We start from the raw sequence: 27939 nt of genomic DNA, 5'->3' as shown, positions 1-27939 counted from the left end.
GTTGTATATTTTCAACTTTAAAAATACAAAAGGTTTATCAATCATTTCAACTGGTTATGTTTAAACATAATCATATAATTAACCGAAAAGAATTTTAATAGAGCTTTAAATAGTTTATTTTTGATTCTCTATTTTAGTTCGTAAATAATTTTTTAGTTAGTAAATAACTCACATCTCTATTTTGTTAAGAGATTACAATTATAAAGATAGTACATAATTTACAGCAAATTAATCATCTCAGTTTTACCAAGTTATTTCATTAGATGAAGTTTATTATCTTTATAAAAACTATCACCGTGATAACCAAATTTAAAAACTAACACCGTAATAACCATCTTATTTCATCTTTCTAACTTCTAGGAATGAGATTAATGAGATAATAATGAGTGCTAATGACAAAAAATGGATATTTCTTTCTTTTCTGATTTTTAAGATTAAAAACAAAATTAATATTGGTGTTAAAATTTTTCATAATAAATAATAAATTGAAAGCTGATGTGTCATAAGGAGAAGAGCTGATGTGTCAAACTTGTGAGACACAACTCACTCTTTATATAATAGATTTCAGTTTTTATTTTATTTTTGAGATTACTTGGTTTTTACCGCATTTCTTTTTTTATAAACTCATGTATGATCTCAAAAATAAATTAACAAACTTCTGCTTCTTTGAGCAAGATTCACTCAATGGTGTTTGGTTGTGTGTAGTATCCAACAATCACCCCTTGATCTGTATTGGTATGTCATATCCAAAGGATCAACTGGAATATCAAAGGTCTTTCTGCAACCTTTGTGTGACCATTCAATCCACTCCTTGTTCTATAAGGTCTATCATTTCTCTATCAACTTCTAGTATTTGATTCTTGGGAGGATCATATCAAGTTGATATTAGAACAACACTTGAAGTTCAGTGTTCGATTCTATTTCTGTTTCATCTTTCTCATATTTTCACTTTCTTTTTTTTTCAATCCTCTATCTTTTCATCTTCTTATAAAAAATCAAAAAAATTATTTAAAAAAAATGTTTGAGGAAAAGGCGTATTACATCCGTGATGGTAACTCATCTCAAGGAATCCAAAGGAAACCTAGACATGCAGGGAATGCAGAGATCAACATCATGAAATTTTGGAGGTTTTAAGTCCAGAATTCCATCATTCCATGGTAAAAATGATCCCTACAACTATTTGGATTGGGATAAGAAAGTATAACTCATTTTTAATTCCTAGCACTACTCGGAGATCAACAAGGTGCAGGTTGCGGCTACTGGATTTTGCGAGTATGCACTCAGCTGGTAGGATCAATCAGTGACCTCAAGGAGACGCTATGGGGAATATCCAGTGGAGCAGCTATGAAAGCAATTATGAGAAAGAGGCATGTTTCCAACCATCACCATCATGAGCCAGATCAGAAGCCAAGGAGTTCTTCTCGACCGACTTACGGAGTTGTCAGGTCGAGTTACCCTCAAGTGGAGAAGCAGATCGCAAAATCAAAGGTAGACTCCAAGCTGTTCACTACCACTCAAGCCACTAAAGGTAAGGTTGTGACTTCTACATCACCAACTTTTGTTGTGAGATGTCTTAAGTGTCTAGAGGAAGGGCACTATGCCAATAAATGCTTCAGCAAGAAAACATGAATTCTTCTAGCCAATGGAAAGATCGAGGTCAGAGAAGAAAAAGTGGTTTCTAATCCACTTCCATCTTTGGAGGAACATGTGGAGTTACCAGCTAAGGGCGATCTATAGGAAACAAGTTCAGTAAATGAGAAAGCTAAAGCCGAGGAGCAGGAACAAAAGGAGATCTACAAAGAATCAGTTAAAACTTGAATCATAGAATGAGGAAGTCATGAAGCAAAGTATAGGAGCACAAATGATTCAGCTGATGCACTCTCAGAGAGGTATTCTTTATTGACTACCGATTAATCACTCTAGATTTTAAACTTGTGGAACAAGTGGATTTTGTCTTTGGAGATTCAGCATTTTCCAAACCAGAAAACATAGTTCAGAGATTCCTGGCCGAGCTTATGAAACCATGTAAAGAGAAGCCAATGCTCCACCACAGACCAAGTAAAACAGAGCAGGGTTTGGATTTTGAAGGAACAAAAGGCAAGCTAGGAGACCTTCCTCAAAGCGGTGCAACTTTTGACTCAGAATCAACAATAGGGAGTCATCTATTCCATTCTAATCAAGGAGCCGCTAGACTCATTCCCACGTTTTCTAACCCACGATTGTGTTGTTCGAGGATGAAAAATTTTCAATAGGGATTGATATGATATTGAAAACACCGAAGAAGACATATGTGCCTTGTTCAGTAAAGATGGGAGATAAGCTCAACTGTTCCAGCCCAAATACCACTTGTATTACTTTTTCACCTCATCTAGAGCATTCCACGAAATGGAATCATTCAAATATGAGTTAGAAGTTATTCAGTTTTAAAATCAGGCAAACTCGAGCTTCTCATTGTGGACCTACGCGCGTTCAACCGAAGATTACAACCAAGCCAGAAGGTAATAAGCTATGATCCGACATGTTCTGGAATTGTAATCCATCAAAGAACCAGGTAGAATTAGATTCACATCAAAAACCGGTTCAGACTTGGAAGATATGGTTTTAAAAAATAGGTGGATCTGTTCCAAGTCTAGTTACGCGTCAAAGCAAAAGATCGTGTTACACAGCCTAACTCAGAAACGATATCAACACGAGACCACTTGGAGAATGTTAAGGGATATCTTATGGTTCCAACAAGCCCAAGATCAGAAGCAATGGACATCGGATCCCAAAGATACTTCTCATTTGCCAAAATGGGTCCAGCTGGTTCTAAACATGAAGAGTTCTAGGCTCAATTGGATTGGAAGCTTGCAAACTTATGTTTGGCATCCAGGAGGCATTTCTACTAAGCCCAAGGTGAATAAAAGACTCAGCCCATCTCGTTTTTGATTATCAGAATTCGTCCAAGAAGTCAAGGAGACAATGAAGCTCTAGGGTCATTCAAACATAAGATTGATTCGGGTCTTAAGTAGACAATGAAGCGCGGCCTCTTTTGAAATTATTTATCCATTATTTTAATTTGAGTTTTTTATAATTTGTTTTTTTTTGGAAATTACTTATAATAAACATGAGTTTATTATATAAGCCAAAATTAGCAACTTATGCACTAAATATTTTTTATGGTTAACTGTGGGTTACAAAAGATATATGACATCTATACCTTATTTTGTATTTTATTGTTAATAGAATATATTTTGGCGTTTTTGAATCTATACTATTATTTGCGAAGTCAAAAATCCTATGTGTCGTCTCCAGAGCGATTCACTTATGTGTCATTATTAAAATCTATATATGTGTCATTTTAATTTATTTTGATAGGATGATCATTAATCCTACGTGTCAATATGTGTGACATGGTTTTTTTTTATCGAGTTTGTTAATGAGCCAGCGGTTTTATTCTCGGTTTTATGTCTTACACTATATATACCCGTATCATCTACATATGTTTTTTACTTACAACAACCGTCACTGTTTTTTTTAGGTCATGTTCCTCTTCTTTATTTTTCATAAACGTCTTTTATTTCTTATTCGTAAGGAGATGTTAATTTTGTATAGATAGCTTACTTTCTTAAATTAACTTGTGCTTCTTTGTATAGATAGCCTATTTTCTTATATTCGATCTTTCTATAGATAGCTTAGTTTATTAAATTAACCTTAGCTTTTTTGTATAGATAACTAATTTTCTTATATTCGTGTTCGTAAGTATAAATTAACCTGAGCTTCTTTATTGTTTTTTTTCTTAAACCTAGAGTTCATCGCGTAAACTATAGTTGATTGGCTCAAACTTTTGGAATCATATCTTCCCATGAATCTAACAGGTGATTATAAATAATAATTTTTGTTAATTAGTTTTTTACAAATTTAAAGTGTTCAAAAATATTTTACTTGTTATACTATTCTACTCGCAAATTCTCTAATTTATTATTTTGATCTTTTGGACAGGGAAACACGTTTTACCTTACCATCTTGGTATCTAAAAAAAAAAGAAAGACAATACGTATACATAAGATCTATTTTAAATTTGTAAAAAACTAATTAACAATAATTATTATTTATAATTAACTGTTAGATCCATTGGAAGATATGATTTCCAAAGTTCATTTTTTTTTTACTTGTTATACTGTCCTACTCGCAAATTCTCTAATTTATTATTTTAATCTTTTGGACAGAGAAACACGTTTTACCTTACCATCTCGGTAACTAAAAAAAAAGAAAGACAATACATATACATAAGATCTATTTTAAATTTTTAAAAAACTAATTAACAATAATTACTATTTATAATTACCTGTTAGATCCATTGGAAGATATGATATCAAAAGTTTGAGCCAATCAGTTATAGTTTGCTGGATAAACTCTAGGTTTAAGGAAAAACAATAAACAAGCTCAGGTCAATTTATATTTATGAAAAATAACTGATTATTCCTAAACATTTATGAACACAAGTATATAAAAAGACGTTTACAAACAATAAAGAAGAGGAACACGATACATGCATAAGAATGATATGAAGAAGGAGAATGAAGAGATGGCCAAGATGGTTGAAAGTAAACTAAGAGAACAAAATAGGGAATAAGAATGACAGGAAATTTTTTTCTGAACTTCTACAGATTTGTTGCAACTTTTGATCATTTTATTATTATTTTACATGTGAAAACAGACGTAATGATCTAATTTCCAATGACAGATATGAGACATTGTTTTTGGAAACTTGTGTATTGTAAAAGTATTTCATCTGAATTTGATTTTGATTGAATGAGAAAAGCTTTATGAAACCTCCGTTAGATGTAGCATAAACAGAGCAAAACAATGATGAAACAAACATGTTAGCCCACAAATCTTATGTTCTCTTTTTTTTTTATCGCACAAGAATTATTATACTACCTTTAAGGAAATTGATTCTGTACAAATCAATGCAACTATCAATTATAATTCATATTCAAAATAAGAGAAAAAAAACTACAGAAGAATTCGAAGGATACAAAAGAAGTTAAGAAGCAGAAAAAGAAGACGAACATACGACGAAGAAGTCAAAAAAGACAAGGACAAAGTCATATCAATTAAATACAAAAAAAGGTGGATAACCCAAACTAATGAAGAAGCATAAGGATAACAAGATAGGGAAGTTGAAGAAGAAGAAGAAAAAGAATCAGACACTGAAGAAGTTAGAGAAAAATAAAAAATGAGAAAACTAAGTAGTAGAAGAATAAGAGGAAGAAGAGGGGGAGTAAGAAAGTGAAAAAAGAAGATGTTGAGATTATGATTATTGTGAAAAATAAGTCAAAGAAAAAAAGAAAAAAAAAGAAGAAAAATATAATGAGGAAGATCAGAAGAGGAAGCAAAGGAAGACAAAGCAGAAGAGGAAGAAGACAAAGACGAGATAAGTAAGAATGATAGATTAAAGAAATAAGACGAAAAAAATATAAAGGTAAAAGAAGAAGCAGGTGTTGGAGAAGACAAATAGGATAAAGAAGTAGAAGTCAAAGTCGAAGAGGATGAAGATGAAGAGGGAAACGAGGAAGATGAGATAAAAAAAAAAGAGGAGGAGAAGAAGAGAGAGGTGACTAAGAAAAACTCTGAAAACGAGAGGACATATATGTTCTAGATAAGGAAGAAATACGGAAGTTGAAGATGATAAAGTATGAGAAGGTGAAGATGGGGAAGGAAGCTAAGAAAAACATAGAACAATTAATCAAAGGAGACAAAGAAGAAAAATGTGATGAATTATAAGAAGGAAGAAGAACAAGAACAAGAACAAGACGGATAAAAACAAAAGAAAACAAGAAGAAGAAGTCGAAGAAGACAAATATTATAAAAAAAAAAGAAGAAGCCCAAGATGATTAAGAAATTAAGGAAAATACCATAAAAAGAGAAAATTAATAATATAGAGAAGATGAAGAAAAAGAAGAAGATAGAGATGAAGAAGTAGAAGATGAAGAAAAACCAAAAGAATAATAAGTCAGAAAAGACGAAAACAATGAAAAATAATAATCTGAAGAGAAAGACTAATAAACCAAAAGAGAATGAAGAAGAACAACTGTTGGAAAAGAAAAAGATGATAAAGAATAAGTCACGATCAAAAAAAATTTGAGAAGAAAAAGAAACATCAATCAAATAAGTTAAAAAAAAAGAAGAGAAACACAACAACGAGAAATACAACAACAAGAAGAAGAAGATTAGAATGACAAACACTTGCAAGAAAATAGAGATAATTTTCTAGCAAGGGAGAGATAAAAAGAATTACAGAAAAAGAAACTTCTGTAATTACAATGTTTTAGTAAATGGAACAATATATTCATTATGGTTATTAGATCTTTTTTTGTTGGTCAAATATCTAACATTGTTGTTATATTTGTGTTTGGTATTTTATTTGTAATAAAGTTAATAGTTTAAAGATGTAATCACCCAATTATATCTTGTGTTAAATCTTCTGACATTATATCTTTTACTGAATTCAAAACACATCAACTATTCTATTTTGGGGTTTTGGGATATTGGATCGGTGTTCTCTTTCTCTTTGTTTTTTTTTTAGTTTGATGAGTTACAAGTTTTCTTGTGTTTCACGTTCGATAGTATTATGTAAATTACTCACAGTATTAATCTTTTCGTTTGTTTAAGTTAAACAGCTAAATGCGATCTCTTTATGCATCAGTATTAACTGTTCAAAATTACGAAAAATTAGAGTATGTGATCATCATTCTCAGGACAAGTAATAAGACTTTCATTTTTAACACACTTTCGCCTGCATATGGTGCGGGCTACTACCTAGTATATAATATAATGCATACATTTAATTTGAATGTTTAAAATGATGATTCCCTACTAATATTTTTTTTTTGTTATTACTATCTAGTAAACAATATAATGATGATGGTAGGTGTGGCCACATGCTATTATGTTAAGATCATCTCTTCTCATTAATGGCTTTAGGCAGATTGTGCGTTCTTCCTTTGCATCTTCAAGCCTAGCAAATCTTAATGTATCTATATCTTAATCTATCACTTAGCTTCCAAGTTATATACATCACTTTTTTAAAAAGGCATTATGTACACACCCAAAAAATAACCAATGGTAAGGCACTAATTCAATTTCAAAATGGGTTTGTTTCTTTATTGGGTAGGTTTGTTAAAATTATCAGCTGGGTAAATAAGTGACTGTAGAGTCTTTGTATTAAATCCCAATAAACCCATTATATTTTTTTGAAGTCTTCCTTCTTCATGGCACTTTGTCGTTTTGTTTTTTTTCTTTCTTCTAGAAATCGAAAATGGCGTCATAAGGCAACTCGATTTTTTTTCCTCCTCTTTCTGTTGTAATATTATTCTGCATAGAGGAGAATTTGTTGTAGTGTTTTTTTTAGTATGGTTGGATTTTCTGTATGTTTTGTGGTATATGTGGTTACAATCAAGACGATGATCAACAATCTGTTGTTTTAAAATTCCACACCCATATGACTTAAGAATCCGTGATATACTGTATACATAAATAATCAACTGGAAAACTCAGATATTGCTTGGAGAATCAAATCGCAATGAGCACTAACTGCACTTGATCTAAGCACGTTTTGAGGTATTGATACAAAAGACAGGCTCTTGGCAACATCACATTGTCTTTGATCGCTGAATTCCAATAAGCACTAAAGCACTAATGAAATTAAAGCCTCTCCATGAGAATTAAATATATAAGGAACAGAAACTCATTTGACCAATCCAAGAGCTCAGGAGCTGCATCAATAAGCGAAGACTCGAAGACGAGTATATATATAGTTACATATGTCCATAAGCGATAAGACTAAATCTAAAGAATATAGAAACATTCCGATTTACAAATATACGATGATATCTTCTAGAAGCGTCCAATTACCCCCCAAGTTGGAGCATATAGGGCGCGAATGCCCAACTTGTAATGAAAGATATCGAATTCCTTTTGTCCCAGCATTCAGCCATGGCGTCCCAAATTTTGGTTAAGCGCCCGAAGTAGTCTTCAACGGAGGATCCCGACTGTCGACAGTTCGCAAGGGCACCGCGTAGCTGCTGGTATCGCGCTCCACTCTTGAGAGCAAAGCGTTTTTTATGTGGTCCCAAAGTTCCTTCGCAACTTCTTTGTGAGAGATGTTGGATCGCAGCTTCGGTTCGATAGTGAGTTTTATCCAGGTCACCAGCAAATGGTTGTTTTATCGCAGCAGGCTTCAGGATGCTGCCGTCGATGAAGGCAAATTTTTTCTGAGCACTCAAAGCAACACAGAGATTTTGCGCCCATTCGTCATAATTTCGTCCGTTCAAGAGCGGCTGTGAGATAACGGCACCAGGGTTATCTCCAAACGTCAGGTCGTAGGAGGAGATGGTCCTCCTTGTCGAGGTCGGGTTCGTCGCTGCTGATTGACCAGCTGCCGCGGCAAGAGCCGTATCGTCTTTTGCCATCGAAAATCAAAGAGAGAAAAACGTCGAGTGTTTTGTTTTAAAGCGAAGAACAACCAAAGATCGAGATTTCAATGTCGTGGCTCTACTACTATGAGAAATCACAAACAAGGGTTTAAAGCTGTTCTTCTTGTTATTCACAAGACTCGAAGATGAGTATATATATAGTTACATATGTCCATAACCGATAAGACTAAATCTAGAGAATATAGAAACATTCGGATTTACAAATATACGATGATATTTTCTCCAATACATATGACTTAAGAATCCGTGATATACTGTATACATAAATAATCAACTGGAAAACTCAGATATTGCTTGGAGAATCAAATCGCAATGAGCACTAACTGCACTTGATCTAAGCACGTTTTGAGGTATTGATACGAAAGACAGGCTCTTGGCAACATCACATTGTCTTTGATCGCTGAATTCCAATAAGCACTAAAGCACTAATGAAATTAAAGCCTCTCCATGAGAATTAAATATATAAGGAACAGAAACTCATTTGACCAATCCAAGAGCTCAGGAGCTGCATCAATTCATTCGAATCCATATATCTGAAATTTGAACTTACATAACAAAGTCGAAAAAGGGTATTCAGAAAATCGTTAATTGGACAGCAACAGAAGAATCCCGGAGCATTATAGAAAAAGGAAATCAAAGGGAAGATAGATACACTCCTACATGAATAACAATCTGTATATCGTCATACTCTGCTGCAAACTAATAATGAGCTATTGAACTCTCCGGGCCCTGTTTCATCAAAGAAATAACTCAGCTACGTTGATCAGAAAAACACATTAAATAAAGAGTTTTAACTGTACCTTTCTGAAAGGCGTCGCTGAAGTCCACTTGATTCCCATTACCATGTTCCACTGTAGATGCTTCAGCGCATCTCCTACTTTCACTGCCTACTCCTCAGCGACTGCATCACTTTCCTTTTCCTCAATTCCTCCTACATCTCCGCCGACGTGGTTCTCGCTAAACCTTGTTTGATGAAGAAGAACTGGACAATTCTGAATTTTACATCCGGTCAAAAATTCAAATTTATTATCATGAATCTAATATTAAATCTCTGAAGTTCACATAATAGTTCACACAGATTAACGTGACCAGAGACGGCGAGGAAGAAAAAGAGGTTAATTGAAATTGAATAGACGGAGTAGGAGAAGAATAAAACCTTTTAGACATTACAGATGAAAGACTCAAGAGTAGCTCATGTGTTCGTCAAGCCTCTCTGCTTTTCATGTATCCTTCTCTGTTAATCAAACCTCTACTTTCGTTACTCTTTGTACCATTCACGGTGAATCGATTGCTTTCAATCAAAGAACTGAAACTGAAATATGATAAAAAGCAATTGTTGTATGTATATATATGTCAGAAGCAGAAGAAAACGTAGAAAAGATAGCAGGATGGATCAAGCACTATGGAGGAATCATCAAACCAAGACTAAACAGGTTTCCTTTTAAAGTTATTAAGCGAGAAATCAATGGTATTCAAATTAAAATCCCATCAACATCAAGACCACTCACATCATGTTCATCATTGATCTTTGATAAAGCCAGGAAAATCAGTTCATCACACATATATCTGTAGTATATACCAATAAAAGAGTTAAAATCGTATTGAAGTTCTATAACATGAAGATGCAAACCAGAAATCAATTTGCAAGATTGATGTTAAAGAATCCAAAAGATTACAAACTCATAGACAACATTCACTTCTGATGAACCATCTACAGAAGGGTCACCGTTTTTTTTTTTAAAAGGATAAAAATCTGTCAAAAAATCTAAAAGATTGCTGTTAAAGAATATAAAAAGTCACAAACCGAGATCCCATGTTCGTATCTGATGAAGAATCTGCAGAATTCAGGAAAAGGCTCATCTCTGAGAAAGAACAAGAAAGTGACATATTAGCAGAGATTTGTGCGTCTGATTGAACACCCAGAAGTAAACCAACCTGGAAACAATCTCATCATTGCAGAAATCACCATCGAGATTTCTCAACGCGAACAGAAGCTGAAGAGTATATGGTGTATTATCTGAGAGAATTCAAGATTTCGAGAGAACACCAATACGAAGAGGCTGGATTTATAGGGTGAAAAAAAATCAGCTGCGGGTGTAGTGGGTGTTTAATTGTGAAACGAGAAAATGAGTGAAACAGCAGTAACGTTCAAAAATGGGAGGAAGAGGACATCTGCGAGTGGATCTGACTAAACCCTGACTAACCTTTTCGCAGATTCATTAAAAACAAATCCCATCACTGACCTTCTGTCTTCGTGCATCTCAATATCCTTGCTTGTCTCCCCATTAAACCTCACCAACCAAACAATATAATTACGTTAAAGACATTTAAGGAATTAAAGACTTAAAGATTTTCAGAACTACAACCTATCCTTAAATTTTGAATTACCTTTCTGACAACTGTTTAAGTAGAACAGAGTAACCGCGTGTAATCCACCTGTCTTGGTCTCCACCACAACAATCAAAAAACACATATCCAAATAAACTAATCCAAGGAACAAAACCAGTTCTTACGCATATATTGCCACCAATACAAACAAGTTCTTACGCATCGGAGAATGCATCATAAAAAAACAACAAGTTCTAACTTAGCACAATAGTCGTAAGTACTGAAATTTCAACCTCCTAAACTAGAACATATAACTCCTAACCATAGCAGTTGCTGCAAATAATTTCTTCTACTTAAATAGATAAGAAATGGCAGCAAAAACAGCAAGTACACACAGCGTCAAAGCCCCATCACCTGCTTTTGCAATTTCCTCCTTCATCATCGCATTTTCCTCCTTCATCATGGCAATTTCGTCCAACAGCATCACGATTTCATCCTTAAGCAGTGCAACCTCATCCCTCAATTCTCTAATCCGCGGATCGAAGGCAACTTGTCTGTCAAGCGTAGCCAACCTCTCCTTTTGGTCTGCGACCTTTCCCTGCAGGATTCCAATCTCTTCGGTAACCCCCTCGTCCCACCATTTGCAGATGTGCTCTCCCCTCCCCTACGTAAATGGTGTGTTAGCGAACATTTAAAACCAATAAAGACATGAAAACATACACACAAGCTACAAAAGTCAAACCTCTTTAACCCAAACAGGGCACTTGTAGTACTTGCGGCCACCATTCCCTGAAGCTAAACCACTCGCAGTTTCAATCTTCATGAGACGTCCACAAAAACATTTCTCACGGATTCCCCAATCCGCATCCGCATAAGCCCATCCCAAATCCTCTTCTGGTGCTTCAGATGACGACTCTGAGTAGCTAATAGGCATTATCTGCAAATGTCAAAGCACCATCAAACTCCCTGTACTTGTAAACCATTCAACATATACATCAAACACCTTATAACCTATCAAGCTTTTCTTATAACTCGCAAATCATCAACAACCATGACAAGAGCAATACATATAACCAAGCTACATATACTTATAACTCGCAAACAAACAAACTCACAATCACACATATACATAACTTAGAAACTTTGATTTGAAGTTCTCGGCGCATCTAAACAACTTTGGAAACCAAATAAACCCATATAACAACCTAAACAACACCTCAACCACACGGTTGACACCAATCAAAGGAAAACCTCAAATCAACAAAACTTGATAAACCGCAAAACTTCAAAACGTAATCGCAAAATCTGAGCATAAGAGTTTTGGGGTTAGGATCGTCTAATACACAGCCCTAAACCGGCGGAATCACACACCCAGACAACCCCTCCCCTAATTTGAAACAAACTCAAATCCCAAAATTTTACCCCCAAATCGAAAACCCTAATTTTTATTTAGCTAAAAGCTTCAATTCAAAACGATAAACAACTAAAATTGTTCAGGAACGTACCTCGACTATTGTACAGAGCACAACCCCAAAATTGTCTTCCACACTCACCGATTTTCGATAATTTGTTCGCAGGAAGAGAGGTTTTTTTCGGAGAAAACGAAGGACGAGAAATGTTTTCTCGAAGTCTCGCGTGAAGAGAGAGAAGAGAGAAGGCTAAAAAAAAATAACCAATCCTTTGTTGCCACATCACGGACGGACTCGCCCAAATTCGGTTCCAAAAACTCTTCGGGACGACCCGACTCGTCCGACTTTTTTAGTTTTTCATTTAAATTAAATATAAAAAAAACTCATGTACCTCTTAAGAGGCGCTGATGGAGATGCCCTAAGAGCATCCTCCACTAGTGATACTCACTTAGTGTCTCTTAGCAATTATTTAGTATTATTTTTAGGGAGAAAGAAAAAAACAAAAGACTTATGTTTATGTAGTGTCCACTAGTGTTCTTTTTGTTGTGTCTCTTAGCAATAAAATAATATTTTTTTTTCCGAATTTAAATTACATTATTATTCAATAATAAATTTTTAAACATACAACTTATTGAATAAGAAAACATTAAACAATACAAACATTTCTCAAATAATTATTGAAGTAGAAAATATAGAACATACATTTAAGATGTGAATTAGGCGGGAATTGTGTTCCAAATGTGCTCCACTAGATCATCTTTTAAACGTTTATGTATTTGCTGATCACGAACTTCATTACGAATGCCGATCATATTGTTGATGTTTGTAGGCATATCTCTTGAATACGCCATATCAACATGTGATGATCTGCTTCCGTCTGGTTGTTGGAATCCAGATATATCGTACAAACTGCAGTTACCTCGTTCGTTTTCTACAATCATATTGTGCAATATGATTGATGCCCTCATAATTTTTCCAATCTTTTCCTTGTCCCAGATGAGTGCCGGATTTTTAATGATAGCAAACCGAGCTTGAAGAACCCTGAAAGCACGCTCGACATCTTTACGGACAGATTCTTGAACTTTGGCAAATTTTTGTTCTTTTTCACTTTGCGGAAGGTTAATAGATTGGATAAACGTTGCCCATTTCGGATAGATACCGTCAGTTAGATAGTAAGGCAACTTATAGTTGTGACCGTTCACAGAATACCTAACTTTCGGAGCCCGACCTTGTAATATGTCGTCAAAAACAGGTGAGCGGTCAAGAACGTTTATATCATTTAATGTACCTGGAGGCCCAAAGAATGCGTGCCATATCCAAAGATCGTATGATGCCACAGCTTCTAAAACGATTGTCGGTTTTCCTGCACCCCGGGTATATTGACCTTTCCAAGCGGTTGGACAATTCTTCCATTCCCAGTGCATATAGTCGATGCTTCCAATCATGCCGGGAAAGCCACGTGACTCTCCAACATCGAGCAGGTGTTGGAGATCTTCTGGTGTGGGACGTCTAAGGTATTGATCTCCAAACAATTCTATTATGCTTGAAGTGAAATTTTCCAAGCATAAAATTGCGGTAGATTCACCTATACGTAAGTATTCGTCCACCGCGTCTGCTGCACAGCCGTACGCCAACATCCGAATTGCGGCTGTACATTTTTGTAGTGCTATCAGCCCTAATCGACCGGTAGCGTTCCATCTTTGTTGGAAATATGGAACCTCTTCAGATAGCCTATCCACAATCCGCATGAATAAAGTCTTGTTCATGCGAAAACGCCGTCGAAATATGTGTGGAGGATAGATTGCATCTTCCGAGAAGTAGTCATTCCATAACCGGATTTGACCTTGTTCCCGTTCTCGTTCAATGTATGCTTTTTTCTTCTTTTTCTTCTTGGCAGTTGCTAGACGTTCTATGATCTCTTCATACGCTTCCTCGAATTTTTGCTCAAATATTGCTTTAAAAGATTCATCAAGTACATCTTCAAATTCATCATCTTCAAAGTCATCTGAGTCATCAGAATTATAGTGCGATGAAGACGCCATGTAGAAGATATAATTTGGTGAAATGGTTTGCGAGAATAGATGAAGAAGAAAGAAATGTGTATTTCTAAAATTTTGTAAGCTCGAAGATAGAAGATAGAAATAAATAGATGTAGAAGAGAGAATAGATGTAAAAGAGAGAAAATTATATATACAGCACCAGTTTACATTACACTCGTGATACCATCGTTTACAATTATTTCCAAACATCACTAAGCACCAGTTTACATTACACTCGTGACGCAAGTAAACAAAACAAGTAGAGCTCATGACAGAATACTCCAAAACTTCTTGCCCCACATAAAGCACTCCACAAAACCTGAAAAAGAAGACAGAAGTCATAGAAAACAAGTCTCGTGACATTGAACATGACTTTCAAGCAAACATATCCGAATATATCCAAACATTGAAACAAACATACTCGTGACATTGAAAGAACATGACATGAACATTGAACACGACTAACACAAGAACATGATATTGAAAGAAAATGACATGATAATCAAGATAACAACTCAGAAATCAACTTGTTCTTTAGGGCATTTTCGATGTCAGATAGTGGCTCAGGTTTCGCTAGGAGATTGTCCAGGGTTTTGTGCTTAGCGAGTTTTGACTTCATCTCCATATCTTGTTGTCTACTCTTAGCAATTTCAGCCTTCAACTCCAGATCTTTTTGCCTAATACTCCACAAGTTCTGAAACTCGAGAAGTGCTTTACCCTCTTCTTTACAGCCGTTTTGCTTCTTGGCTTTTGCTTTAGACGCTTTCACTCCTGGTGGTCGCATCTCTGCAGCATCAGGGACTCCGGCCTCCACATTGTTAGACGACTGACCCGATCCACCTTCATCCAGCTTTTTTCTTTTCAAGCTTGCACTGTCTTTTAGAGCAGAGGCTCTGCACCATTTCTGGTCGTGTCTTAACTCGCGCCATGCATGTTCTAAGACAAACTTGAAGCCATGATCATTAAAAAAAATGTCATGGGCACCTTTCATGACATCATTTTCATTCTGGCCGCTGGTCTTCTCTATCGTAGCTGCTTCATAGCATCCTACGAACTTGCAAACTTGATCATTGATCCTACACCAACGTTGCTTGCACTGCCCGGCTTCTCTTTTTGGCTGACCGGCGAGATGCTTTGAGTTGTTGTAGTACGAGCATATGCGGCTCCAAAAGGCAGACGCTTTCTGGTTGTTACCAACGACCGGATCTTTACTCGTATTCAGCCACACGGAGATGAGGATGACATCCTCCTTTGGTGTCCACTTGATTCTTTGTGCAGGTGTCTTCCCTCCTCCGCTTGGAGCCTTAGAAGTCTGTGTACTAAACACAGGGACCTCCGCTTGGAGCCTCAGAAGCCTTCGTTTGGCAGCTGGCTTGTTAACAGGTTTACAAAACCTTCAGCCTGACCGTACATGTTGCCGGAATCCATGAGGGTTTACAAAGGCTCGGTGGTGTTGAGGAAAGAAGAGTTAGGCAATGTTTTTTGTTGAAGATTTTATGTTACAAAGGTTTAGAAGTAGGCAATGTTTTATGTTGAAGATTTTATAGAGGAGTTAAAGTTTATGTTGTACAAGTTTTTTAAAGAAGTTTTACTTAAGCAAAGTGTCATTTACTAACCCTAACCTAACAAGCATTGATCACAATAGATCCTAAAGCACACGCAAACTTTCTATTTTCATTCAAGGCATTAAAAAACTAACTACTTTAGGCAAGCATTTATACCAACTCAATGCCTAACTACTTCCGCAAAGACAAAGGGGAAAAAGGAGACTAACCTCGTTGAGAAGACTCGATGATAGGATGCCATCACTTGTTATCTCGATTACCCCACCATGTTAACCTCAGAAACAAAAAATTTAAATAAGTAATGGACATATGACATTCATTTACTCCAACGACTAAGCCTTAACTCCTCTACCTAACCAAAAGCGAACTAGCATTAAACACAAACAAGTGCAAACGCAAACAAACTCAAACAAGCGATGTTGAGGCTCACTTAAGTAAACAAGTCTCAAACACATATGCCAACTTCATCGTATACCCTAAACCACGAATTACTCTTCAAAAAGTTGTTATTATTTGTAAACGTAGGATGTGTAGTGTGAACAATGTTCTACAGATTCTATAGATAAGCCAACTTCTTCGGAATTTTGTAAGGATCTAGCAATCCGTACCTGGCCTAGCTTGATATCCCCATGCTTAGGATTAAACAGGACATGTATATTCCCAACCACTAGCCTCTTCGAGAACTTGTAGATGTTTGCCTACAAATCAACCAAATCAACAGAAACAAAAGAGATTGATTAATTGACAAGTACTGATACTAAAGCATATTGAGCAATTAGCATGCCTGGAAAGTCAAGCCTCATCTCCCACCTTTATTCTCAAGTTTTTCCCCCAAATTCAACAAACCCTAAATTTAAAAATTTCGACAAACCACACAATTCGAGTGTAACCGTTGTTAAAACATCATCTACATGCAACCGCTAATACAGATAAACCCCTAATTTGAACTTTCAAACATGTGAAAAATTTCCCCCAAATTCGAGAAAACCCTAAATTCGAGAATTCAGTAAGCGAAAATCAATAATTCGACTGCAAGCGATATTAAACAACATCTACATGCACACGCCGATACACAAAAACCCCTAATTTGAACCGATGATTAACCTGATCAATTTCCCCCAAATCGACAAACCCTAATTTCCCCCAAATGTTCATCAAATAAAAGAATTAGACGGTTTGAGAGATGTTACCTTACACAGATGACGGAAGAGATGGTCCTGCGGTGCAGAAAACGACCGGAAAAACGATCTTCAGGAATCGACCAAATCGCCTCAGTCGTCGCCTTCGAGAGAGGAAAAAGGAGAGAGAGTTGTTTTCGTGTTTTTCCCGAAAAAAAATTTTGACCCCCAAAAATTTTCATTAAAATTGTAAAAACCTTTAAAATCAAACACCACTAAAATTATGCCACATGTCCGACGAGACGGTCTCGTCCGCTCCTAATATTAGGAGCGCTCCGTCCAGATTTTCGCCGAGAATTGATTAAAAAATGACCGAGGCATATGAAACTGTGCCGAAGGTTTTTTAAAATCTCCTGCTGGAGATGCTCTAAGAAGAAGCGTTGCACGAAGAAGAAGAAAGACTGGGCTGAGAGGTTTTAAGTGGGCTTCGTCCATTTTCCAGCCTACGCTGGTTTACAATTTAGTCTTCTTCAGTTATAATAATGAGATCCACATTACAATTTTATCCATGTTATGAAAAAGTCTTCTTGAGTTATATGTGGTGCTGACATGGCGCGATTTTAGACAAAGGTTTCCCTGGCTGACGTGGACAGGGTGAGAAGCCTAAAACTTATCATTTTATTAGAGTAGATTTCAGTCTTTGTTTTATTTCGAGATTGATTTCTCTTTCTTTCTAAACTCATGTATGATCTCAGAAATAGTGAATCGAAAATCTTTTATCAAACTTCTTCTTCTTTGAGCATGATTCACTCAGAGGTGTTTGTTGGTGTGTAATATCCAACACCCGCCCTCTGATATGTCTTGGTGTGTCATTTCCAAAGGGTCAACGGGAATATCAAATGTCTTTCTGCAACTTTTGTGTGACAATTCAGTCCACCATCTTGTTCTACAAAGCCTATCATTTTTCTATTAACTTCTAGTGTTCGGTTCTTGGGAGGATCATATTAAGTACAACAAACAAACTATCACTTGATGAAGTAAGTGGATTCACGTAATAGTAAGAATAAGAGAAAGAATGCTAGATTCAATTTCATACACATAATAGAAATATGAGAAAAGGTCTAAAAAGTAAATCGTTTTATAGAGCATAAGAGTACAGAGCTCCAAGTCCTCTTTCACCATCTAAAACATTATACAATTCACATTCTCCATCCAAAGGGCATAATCCGTAGAAGTAGCAACTGTAGAAGGTTGTGTAAATACCAAAACGAAAACAAAACAAAACAGTTTAACGGAATTAACGGTTATTTAAATACTGAACTTACATGTTTTTGCCCAAAAAAATACAGACTTTGTAATAAGTCAAAAGATACACAAATTTAAGTTGATCTAACCAAATTAGATATCAAATTAGCGTCAATAGTAATTTCCGTGTGTTTGTCTTAATTGTCGTTACTGGTTCCTTTAACTAAAACGATGCTATTTTTTGCAAACACAAAAAAAATTCTCAAATTATTTTCTCAAATCCCTGATTTCATTACTCTTTGTCGGACCTTTCTACAATTTCACGATATCTCTTTTACAATTCACTAATCCAAAATGAAGATGTCAGGAAGGAAGAAGCTAACCCCACAACGTCGCAGAGCATGCGAGTCCGAGTCATCACACAGAGAAGTTAAAGATGAAGTAGATGGATATGTCAGAAAGCAGTGGCAGAATCATAAATATTTTTTTATCGGAGTTAATATTAATACATTATATATTTTTTACCGGGATCGATACTAATATTTTCTATAGATTACTAATTATATACACAAATTTTATAAAATTCATCGGGTTCAGTTGACCCCCCTCCGCCGCACCTAACTCTGCCACTGTCAAAAAGTGAAGACCAAAATTACTAGGCAAGGAATTGTTAACATTTTGCTCAAATCTGCAATTATGAAGCAGAAATTCTTCAAAGTAATAAAGGCACCATTACAGAGATTGACTATTCCATGGCCAAAGCCAGGAAGCAAGCAAGGGCTAGATCATCTTTATGTCTGCTTTGAAGCACAACGAATGGCTTGGAAGGCACTTTGTGGAGAAGAAAAATATTACGCTATGAATAAACGATTTATAAAACAAGAAAAACGTTTTGTAAAAGCGGATTAAGGAAAAACGAGAAGTGGAAGCAAGATGATCTCTTTCCTTAGTTCAAAATATCTCCCGCAGTGTGGCGGTTGGATGAGATAATGAATCACAGGATACAACCACTGATATTCGTATAAATGCAGCAACCGATTATAGAATGTGACGAACTAATAGTTCTACGATATACTCTCGGACACTTACTCTTGAATGAAGAAAAGAGACACGAGAGATTGAAGGATGTGTGAACAAATTTTTTCTCCGTAATTTTTTTTGAGTGGAGCCATTTGAAAATTGAGAGAGGAGAGGTCAATATATATATAGCAAAGGAGAGAGGAGGGTCACACGTAATCAGCGTATTAATGATGTGATTAATTTTGCATTAATGATGCGATTTGGGCGTTAATCTTGACGTAATTTTCGGGATCGACATTTGACTGCGGTTTTAATGTCGCGATTCTGTAAGAATTTGAACCAAAAAATTTAACAATTTGGACCAGAAATATTGACCAAAATGTGGCCCAAAAAGAACATCTTTGTGGGCCGAAGACCCACATTCACCAAAACCCAAGACCCAAGCCCGAGCCGGAGCCCGACTTGGCTCGGCGGTGCGCGAGGGGTCCTTTGTTCTCCTTCAAACACTTTGAACAATGTCATAAGTGTGTCTATATTTATATGACTCTAAATTTTTTCAATCCTCCTATGTGGGACAAATTGATGTTCCTCACATTTTAAGTAGCCTTAAAAGGCTTTATTTTTTATTCACACTTCACCAAATGTAAAAGCCTTTAGGCTTTGTAAATTATTTGGTCCAACAATCCCCCACATGAATAGAAATAACTTTAGACATACGACCGGACTGACTCGAAAACTTGATTAGACTAGACTAGACGGACTTTCGAGAGTATAAACGAAAATTCCACTATGTTTGAGATAGTAATATGTTTCAACCTTGAACCACTCAATGTTAATATCTGTCGGACTTACTCAGCCAGGAGGTGAACATGATGTCTTGAACAACCTGTATTTTGATGTAAATCGAGACAAAAAGTACAACTCAGTTTCATTTTCTCGTAGAACTAAGTTCTCTATTGTGTTCATTTTGGTCTTAAACTTGCCGGGTCAATCATGAGTGAAGTTGGAGAATATAGCCTGTTGTTTTTTCATTCTCCTAGAAACGGCCCCATTTCACACTCACTATGTGATTTTGCCAATATTCTTTATTTTAAGAAGTGTTGTACTTCACTGATATATCAAAGCTATGGTCTTATCATTAAAAGTTATGGTTATCCTTTGTAGATATACAATGAAATTTGTCTGTAAGCACTGTCAATCATCTTGTAAACTCGGTTAAGACTACACGTCTTTCAGTGCGTTAGATTTTGCTTGATTTAGTTTTCCCTTTTGAACCTTACATCTTGGGATCTCCATTCATGTAGGTGGGGTTTCCATCAAATAACCTGTTTAGTCATATGCTTTAAACCTATTCCCTTTGATGATTTGAGAACTTGATCACGAGCTAGACCCTTAGTGAATGGATCTGCTAGATTATTAGCTGATTTTATGTAATCTAGTGAGATTACTCCGGTTGTGATCAAGCTTCTAATGGTTTTATGTCGCCTTCTTATGTGACGAGATTTACTATTATAGAGATTATTCAGTGCCTAGACGACAACTTATTGACTATCACAGTGTACACGTATTGCCGGGACTGGTTTCTCCCATATTGGAATATCTTCCAAGACGGAGCCATTCAGCTTCCTCTGCAGCTTTATCTAAAGCTATAAATTCAGAGTCCATGGTTGATCGGGCCAGTAGAGTTTGTTTGGAAGACTTCCAAGAGACTGCTGCACCACCAAGGGTAAAAACATATCCACTTGTGGATTTCGAGTTTTTGTTGTCAGATATCCAGTTTGCATCACTGTATCCTTCCAAAACTGCTGGTTTCTTCCATAGTGCAGCCCATAACTTTTAGTGTATTCGAATGTAATTTAATACTCTAGTTATGGCTTTCCAGCATTTCTGTCCTGGATTACTTTTATAGTGACTTAGTACATTTACCGTGTGTGCTAGATCAGGTCTTGTACAATTGGTTAAGTACATAAGGCTACCAATTATCCTTGCATATTCTACTTGTGACACTGCTTGACCTGAGTTTTTGGTCAAGTGAAGTTGAGAGTCAACATGAGTTTTTGCAGTTCTATATGAATAGGTTTTAAATCGTTCAAGTATCTTTTCAGCTTAATGAGCTTGAGACAAGGTAATCCCATCAGAAGTTCTTGTGATTTGTAGACCCATGTCTTTCATGTCAAACTGTGCACTAAGCATGTTCTCAGTTTGTTGAATTATGTCATTATTGCTGCCAATAATTAACATGTCATCTACATATAAACATAGTAAGATATATCCATTAGGGGTCGTTTTTATGTAGATGCATTTATCACATTCGTTCTGAAGCCATCTGACATCATCGCATTGTCAAATTTTTTATGCCATTGTTTTGGTGCTTGTTTAAGTCCATACAATGACTTCACAAGTCTATAGACTTTGTGTTTTTGTCCTGGGACTACAAATCCTTCGGGTTGTTTCATATAGATTTTCTCGTTTAATTCATCATTTATAAAGGCTGTTTTGACGTGCATCTGGTGGATTTCCAAATTTCTTAAGGCTGCAATTCCAATCAGCATTCTGATGGAAGTTATTCTCGTTACTGGAGAATAAGTGTCAAAGAAAGACCATAAAAAATTCAGGATTGAAGGATTTCTCTTTACGAGCTCTTTTGCTGCGTCTAGGTTCAATCTCTTCGTTTTCTGAAGCAGGAACCCCAGATGTGGTTGCCTTATCTTCCCGAGGACGTTTTAGATTTTGTCTATCCTTGCACGGGAAAATGTGTTATAAAAATGAAACATTTCTTGATTCCATTATTGTATTCACCTGAATATTCGGTACATCTAATTTGTGAACCAGAAACCGATAAACACTACTGTTGTGTGCATATCCAATGAAAATACAATCAACAGTTTTTTTGGTCCTATGGTGACCTTTTTAGGAGGTGGCACAGCGACCTTTGCTAAGCACCCCCACACTTTCAGGTATTTGTACGAAGGTACTCTACCTGTCCATAGTTCATATGGCGTTTTGCCAGTTACTTTGTATGGTATTTTGTTGAGGATATAGTTTGTAGTGAGAATTGCTTCCCCCCCACAGATTCTGGGGTAGCCCTGACTCCTACAACATTGCATTCATCATCTCTTTAAGAGTTCAATTTTTGTGTTCTGCAATTCCATTAGATTATGGTGAGTAGGGAGCGGTGGTCTGATGTATAATCCCTTTTTCTAGACAGAAAACATTGAATGGACCATCATATTCGCCTCTTTTATCACTCCTAAAAATTTTAATAGTTTTACTGAGTTGATTTTCAACTTCGGTTTTATATTCTTTGAATTTCTCCAAGACTTCATCTTTACTTCTTAGTAAATAGATGTAACAGTATCTCGTACAATCATCAATGAAAGTTACAAAGTACTTTTTACCTCCTCTAGATTGTACTAACTTTAAGTCGCACAAATCTGTGTGTATGAGGACTAGAGGTTCGGTAGTTCGATCGACATGAAGAGATGGAGTTTTTGTGAGTTTTGCTTGTACACATGTCTCACATTTATTTTTGCTTATTTTGCATTTGGGGATTAGGTTCAAATTTATTAATCTTTGTATAGATTTATAATTCACATGTCCTAATCGTTCATGCCATAAATCAAAAGACTTAACCAAGTAAGAAGAATCATTCTTATTAATTGAACTGGTAGAAGGTACATCATTTTTGAGAATTGTCATTACAAACAGTTTGATCAGATCCTCTTTAACATAACCCTTCCCAATAAAAACTCCATGTTTCCTTAAAATCAGCTGCTTAGATCCAATGCGGACGTTGAATCCGTGCTTGTTGATCATGGTTCCAGAGATCAGGCACATGCTTCACATTGGTGAGAGTAACTTCTTTGCCCGAAGTCATCTTTAAGACCACATTGCCTATCAATCTTGGAGTAGGACTCATTTCCCATCATCAAGTGGCATTGTTCTTGCATTTCTTGTAGGTTGAGAACTGGTCTTTGTCCATGCAGATGTGAGTGGTTGCACCAGTGTCATACCACCATGTTTTGGGGTTTGGCTCAACCATGTTGAATTCTATGACCATTGCACACAGAACATTTTGAGTCAAGTTGGCTTGGCCTTTGTTGTCCCTCAGCCTGCTTCGACATTCAAAAGAGATGTGTCCCTTCTTGTTGCAATAGGTGCACTTCCCAACGAATTTATTTTTGTGAGTTTCCTTTTTGAAGAAAATGGATGGCAATGGAGCAAACTTGTTTGCCTTCCTTTGGGAGGAAATTTCCCGTTGCCTTTGGCTTTTCCTTTCCCCTTGTTCTTAAACTCTGCTACGTTTGCATTGTAGGAGTGAAATGGTTCAGATTTGACAGGCGCGGCAGCTTTTACCTCGCGTTTCAATGACTCATTTTTCAGCCTGGAAATCAGATTTGTCAAGGTCAGAGACTTCTGCTTATGATCCAGATAGTTTCTGAAGTCTACCCAGCTAGGAGGTAGCTTGTCGACGAAACAATTCACTATGAAGGTTTCATAGATCTTCATTCCTTCATTAGCGATTTCTTGACAAATCATCTGAAGTTCATGGACTTGTTCCATGATGGGCCTTGAGTCCACCATCATGTACCTCGTAAATTTGGAGGTTGCCTACCTTCCATAGGATACATTGAAACTCTTGTACTTCTTATCCAAAGCTTCCCAGAGAGCCTTGGACGACTTGATTTCTCAATACACGTTGAACAATTGGTCAACCAAACGGCTCTGAATGTACCCTTTGAAAAGGAAGTCCCCATGGACCCATGCTTCAATTCTGGCAACCGCGCGCACATCAGTATTTCCAGTGGGCAAATCAGGTTTGTCCTCGGTGAGATACTTATTGATATGTTCATAATTTGCATCATTTAGGTTGCATAAATTATTCCAAATCATGTTTTATTTTATGCATTTTAGGTCCTTAGGGTTTGTTTTAGAACTTAGGAGATGCATTAGGTCCCAATGAGTCTTTGCATGTTTTGAGTGTCTATCAGGTGAATATGGAGCTGAAAAGATGAATCCAGGAGGTGGAATGGTGAGCAAAGCTTGAAAAAGTGGAAAAATTGGGTCTTGGGAGATTATCGGCCATTCTCGCTGTCCAGGAAGGTTTTACCGGCCATTTTCATGTACCGCGGGAAGCTTTACCGGCCATTTCCATGTACCGCGAATGAAGTGTATCGGCCAAAATCTCCGGGTTTGAACGAGTCTCAGAAATCGCCTGTCCGGGGAGCCTTCCGGTCCGATTCAGACGGCAGGTCCTGCATAGAAGTTGGAGAGCATTGGAGCACGGTCTCATAGCAAGTGGAATCGTGGAATTCGGACGCGTGAGCAGAGAGATAAGCTCGTCGGAAGGAACCCCTGTCTCGCAGCTGTTCCGGACCGAGCAGATCAGTTCTAAAGGATGCGCAGGACGGTGCACTTCCAGGCCGATTCAGTTTCCGGGGCCTTCATGAGAATCAGAGACATTTGAGTCCTCTTTCCAGAACATCCGAGATCAGTCAATTCGGAGCTTTGAGCAGAAAGATACGGTCTCCGCAATGGACACATGTCTAGACGCCTCTCTCTGGTCGTGTAAATGCACTGCAAAGATGTGCCCTCCAGGAAGCCTTAAACTTCCCAAGCATCGAAACGTCCTTCACAAAAGTTGTAGATATATGAGTCCTCTGTCTTCGGCAACCGGAATCACTCAATTCTGACAAGTCTCTAGGAAGTTACACTCTCCGGAATGCGAGATGGTCCAAACAGCCCAAAGCGACCAGGTTAAGCATGCCGCGATAGAATGCCATGGTCCACACTTGGCCGTGACAACTTTTGTGCACCCTCGGCCAATGACACGATCTTCATGCCACGGTCTACACCTGACCGTGGCAAGCATACACTTGGCTGAGAAGAATCTTGCAACCTCCGGCGATTGACACGGCCTAAATGCCACGGTCTAGGGGTTTGACCGTGGCAACCTTTACATACCTTCGGGGATTGGCACGAGCTGAATGCCACGGTCTGGGACTTGACCGTGGCAAATGAACAATCGGCTGGAGATAACTTCTACACAGTTTCGGCTTTTGACACGATCTCAATGCCACGGCCTGAGACTTGGCCGTGGCAAGCATATACTTGGCTGGGAAGGACTTCACATACATGCGGGTTTTGGCACGGTCTGAATGCCACGGTCTGGGGGTTTGACCGTGGCAACCTTTACATATCTTCGGCGTTCGACACGGTTAACTTGCCACGAGTCCCAGATGAAGCTTAATCAGACCGTGGCATCAAAATGAACCAAGAACACAATGAAGTCTTTGACACGGTCAGGAATGCCACGGTCACACCAAGGACACACCAGACCGTGGCAAACCCTTCTTTGCCCATCAAGGCCGGGTCAGTACCCGGTTTGTTCCGGGTTGACCCGGTTCGCCCAAGCCCCCTTTATAATATTTTTAGACCTAATTTGGAGAAGGGACTTAATCTACTTTTAGTCTTTTTCCCCCTTTTGTGAAAAACCACTTAATACACTTTGTTTTAGAGAGTTTAAATCGATTTGCAGTTTCTTTCCATCTTGTTCATCATTTCTATTCATCAAAATCAACTTCTAATCATGATTAACAACACATCTTGCAAAGGATCTAGTGTGTTGATCATGATTAGTGAGTAGTTACCTTAATGAGGTTCTAGATGTGTAGGTTAGGGAGCTAAAGTGTTAGATTAGGAGTGCTTAGGGCTAGATTCATTGGTTCATTTCTCTAAACAACTGTTCTCTATGCTAGATCCTTGATAATCACTTGAAATCTAGATTCTGGGAATTTCATGCACCAAAAGTGTTTGATGAAATTCCTGAAAGAGTTGTGTTAGAGGTTTAAGTAATTTTTCATCATAGGAATGATTTGTTAAATGCTTGAATGATCATTGAGAACTGTTTATTAATGCATATTGATTCATATTTCACAAATGGGAATTTGGTTTGAAAATGGATTAGTATAGGGGTTAATACCTTCATGAGAGGATTAACCTAGATTAGAGTTCTTAATCACTTGAATCATGTCTCATCATTGTCATTAGCATTTCTAGTTTAACACTAAAGCACCCTAACCAACTATCATGTCTAGAATCTCATGCCTCCATCATATCATATTCACATCATATCATTTGTCATTGTCATTAGTCTTTAATCCTGTTTATGTTTATATTTGTCTCTAGATTAATCAAAACCCACTCTTGTTTACTTGAATTAAGAACTTGATCATATAGCTTAGTGTCTAACACCACATCTGGATTGATAAACCTCTTTGTGCTACATTGACAAGGGGATTGATAGCCCTGAGACCCTAAAAAGTCTTGTCTATCAATTGGCGCCGTTGCCAAATTGTGGTTTGATTAGCATTAAGCTCTGATCTGTTCTTGAGATCAAGTGCTTACTTTCTTGTTTTTACTGATTCCTTTCAAGTTCTGTTTGTGATTTCAGGTGTATGAACACCAGGTCTAGATCAAGAAGCTGTGGTCCTCCTTTTCCTCTAAACGACAACATCAACCTTCTGGTACCAAGGAGGAGAAGAGACAGACGTGGTAGACAAATTGATCAGACTGAGATGGCAGAACAAGGAGATCACGTGGTAGATATAGAACAACCGGTTCAAGAGCAACAGGCTCAGGGTAATAGAGCTGGTAATGGAGTTGGTCAAGGGCATCATCAGGGTAATGTTCATCAGGAACAGGTGCACCATCAACAAGCTTATGTCCACCAAGGACAAGCTCAAGCTCATCAACAAAGGCATCAGGCCAATGTTCAGCAAGGACACCAGGTGCACCACCAACCCCACCCTTTCCAACCACAGCAAAGAAGATATGAGCAACCCCAAGTCTATGTTGGAGAGAATGACAGGGCCAATGCTCATCAGTATGGAGCTGGTATTCAGGCACCACCTGTGCAAAACAACAACTTTGAAGTGAAAGCATCATTGCTGAATATGGTCCAGAACTCAAAGTTCCATGGGTTAGCAATGGAAGATCCCTTGGAACACTTGGACCAGTTTGATAAGGTGTGTGATCTGACCAAGATAAATGGAGTTTCAGAAGACAGCTTCAAGCTACGACTATTCCCATTCAGTCTTGGTGATAAAGCTCATCAATGGGAGAAGAATCTTCCAAGAGGCTCCATTCAAACCTGGGAGCAATGCAAGCAAGCCTTCTTATCTAAGTTCTTCTCCACCTCAAGAACTGCAAAACTGAGGAACCAAATCTCTAGCTTCACTCAGCACAGCAATGAAAGTTTTGGTGAAGCATATGAGAGATTCAGGAGCTACACAAACCAATGCCCACACCATGGGTTTAGTGAGGCTTCTCTTCTCAGCACACTGTATAGGGGAGCTCTTCCCAAGATTAGAAACCAGCTGGATACTGCTTCCAATGGGAACTTTCTGGGTAAAGAGATACATGCTTCTTTAGAGCTAGTGGAGAACTTAGCATTGAGCAATGACACTTATGGTGAAGACTATGACAGATCAAATAGGTCTGAAGGTTCAAGCTCAGAACAGAGGCTCACCAGAGAAGTTAAGGAGTTGAGGAGTGAATTGGACAAGCTGAAATTCACCACTCAGAAGCCAATGCATTTTGTTGGAGAGTATGAGGAACCTTCTCAAATTTTTGAGAACATAAGTGAAGAAGGTCTTACCCAAGAGGAGCTCAACTACATTGGGAATCAGAGGTTCCAAAGATATCAGTATGGTACTGCCAATCCAAACCTCTCT

General features: G+C 37.3%; 3 protein-coding genes, 1 long non-coding RNA gene and 1 other non-coding gene across 14 annotated transcripts; all 5 read right to left on the bottom strand.

The window, feature by feature from the left end:
- Window positions 1-8681: 8681 nt before the first annotated feature.
- Window positions 8682-10913, bottom strand: LOC112089305. 10 transcript variants are annotated; one of them, XR_002900951.1, is made up of 6 exons: window positions 10416-10905; window positions 10285-10342; window positions 9989-10046; window positions 9637-9792; window positions 9281-9472; window positions 8682-9209 (listed from the first exon to the last, which is right to left on the bottom strand). It is a non-coding gene; the product is annotated as an uncharacterized LOC112089305 (long non-coding RNA). The 10 variants fall into 10 exon arrangements; XR_002900952.1 differs by having other exon boundaries at window positions 9637-10315; window positions 10416-10540; window positions 10685-10913; XR_002900953.1 differs by having other exon boundaries at window positions 9637-10046; window positions 10285-10315; window positions 10416-10910.
- A 244-nt stretch (window positions 10914-11157) lies between these two features.
- LOC112089187 (uncharacterized protein At4g04775-like) lies at window positions 11158-11742 on the bottom strand. Its single transcript, XM_024160164.1, has 2 exons — window positions 11551-11742; window positions 11158-11472 (listed from the first exon to the last, which is right to left on the bottom strand). Exons 1-2 carry the CDS (start codon window positions 11740-11742, stop codon window positions 11158-11160), a joined length of 507 nt encoding a protein of 168 aa, XP_024015932.1.
- Window positions 11743-12933: 1191 nt separating this feature from the next.
- Window positions 12934-14259, bottom strand: LOC112089186. The gene has a single exon (XM_024160163.1). The coding sequence runs from the start codon at window positions 14257-14259 to the stop codon at window positions 12934-12936; it is 1326 nt and encodes a 441-aa protein (XP_024015931.1).
- Window positions 14260-14758: 499 nt separating this feature from the next.
- On the bottom strand, window positions 14759-16624 carry LOC112089185 (glutathione S-transferase T3-like). Its single transcript, XM_024160162.1, has 3 exons — window positions 16574-16624; window positions 16430-16519; window positions 14759-15628 (listed from the first exon to the last, which is right to left on the bottom strand). Exons 1-3 carry the CDS (start codon window positions 16622-16624, stop codon window positions 14759-14761), a joined length of 1011 nt encoding a protein of 336 aa, XP_024015930.1.
- Window positions 16625-27414: 10790 nt separating this feature from the next.
- Window positions 27415-27521, bottom strand: LOC112089410. Its single transcript, XR_002901048.1, has one exon. It is a non-coding gene; the product is annotated as a small nucleolar RNA R71 (small nucleolar RNA).
- Window positions 27522-27939: the final 418 nt, after the last annotated feature.

This window comes from Eutrema salsugineum, unplaced genomic scaffold (genome assembly GCF_000478725.1).
Source record: "Eutrema salsugineum unplaced genomic scaffold, Eutsalg1_0 scaffold_12, whole genome shotgun sequence".
Taxonomy (NCBI): domain Eukaryota; kingdom Viridiplantae; phylum Streptophyta; class Magnoliopsida; order Brassicales; family Brassicaceae; genus Eutrema; species Eutrema salsugineum.
The sequence above is the reverse complement of the archived record's forward strand: the minus strand, read 5'-3'. Positions and strand labels throughout refer to the sequence as shown.

Coding starts and splice junctions, on each gene's coding strand:
- LOC112089187 (XM_024160164.1), bottom strand. CDS start 11,742: ATGCCTATTAGCTACTCAGAGTCGTCATCTGAAGCACCAGAAGAGGAT. Junction 11,473..11,550: donor GCCCTGTTTGGGTTAAAGAG/GTTTGACTTTTG, acceptor CCATTTACGTAG/GGGAGGGGAGAGCACATCTG.
- LOC112089186 (XM_024160163.1), bottom strand. CDS start 14,259: ATGGCGTCTTCATCGCACTATAATTCTGATGACTCAGATGACTTTGAA.
- LOC112089185 (XM_024160162.1), bottom strand. CDS start 16,624: ATGAGGCTTGACTTTCCAGGCATGCTAATTGCTCAATATGCTTTAGTA. Junction 16,520..16,573: donor CTCAATATGCTTTAGTATCA/GTACTTGTCAAT, acceptor GTTGATTTGTAG/GCAAACATCTACAAGTTCTC. Junction 15,629..16,429: donor GGGATATCAAGCTAGGCCAG/GTACGGATTGCT, acceptor CCTGTTAACAAG/CCAGCTGCCAAACGAAGGCT.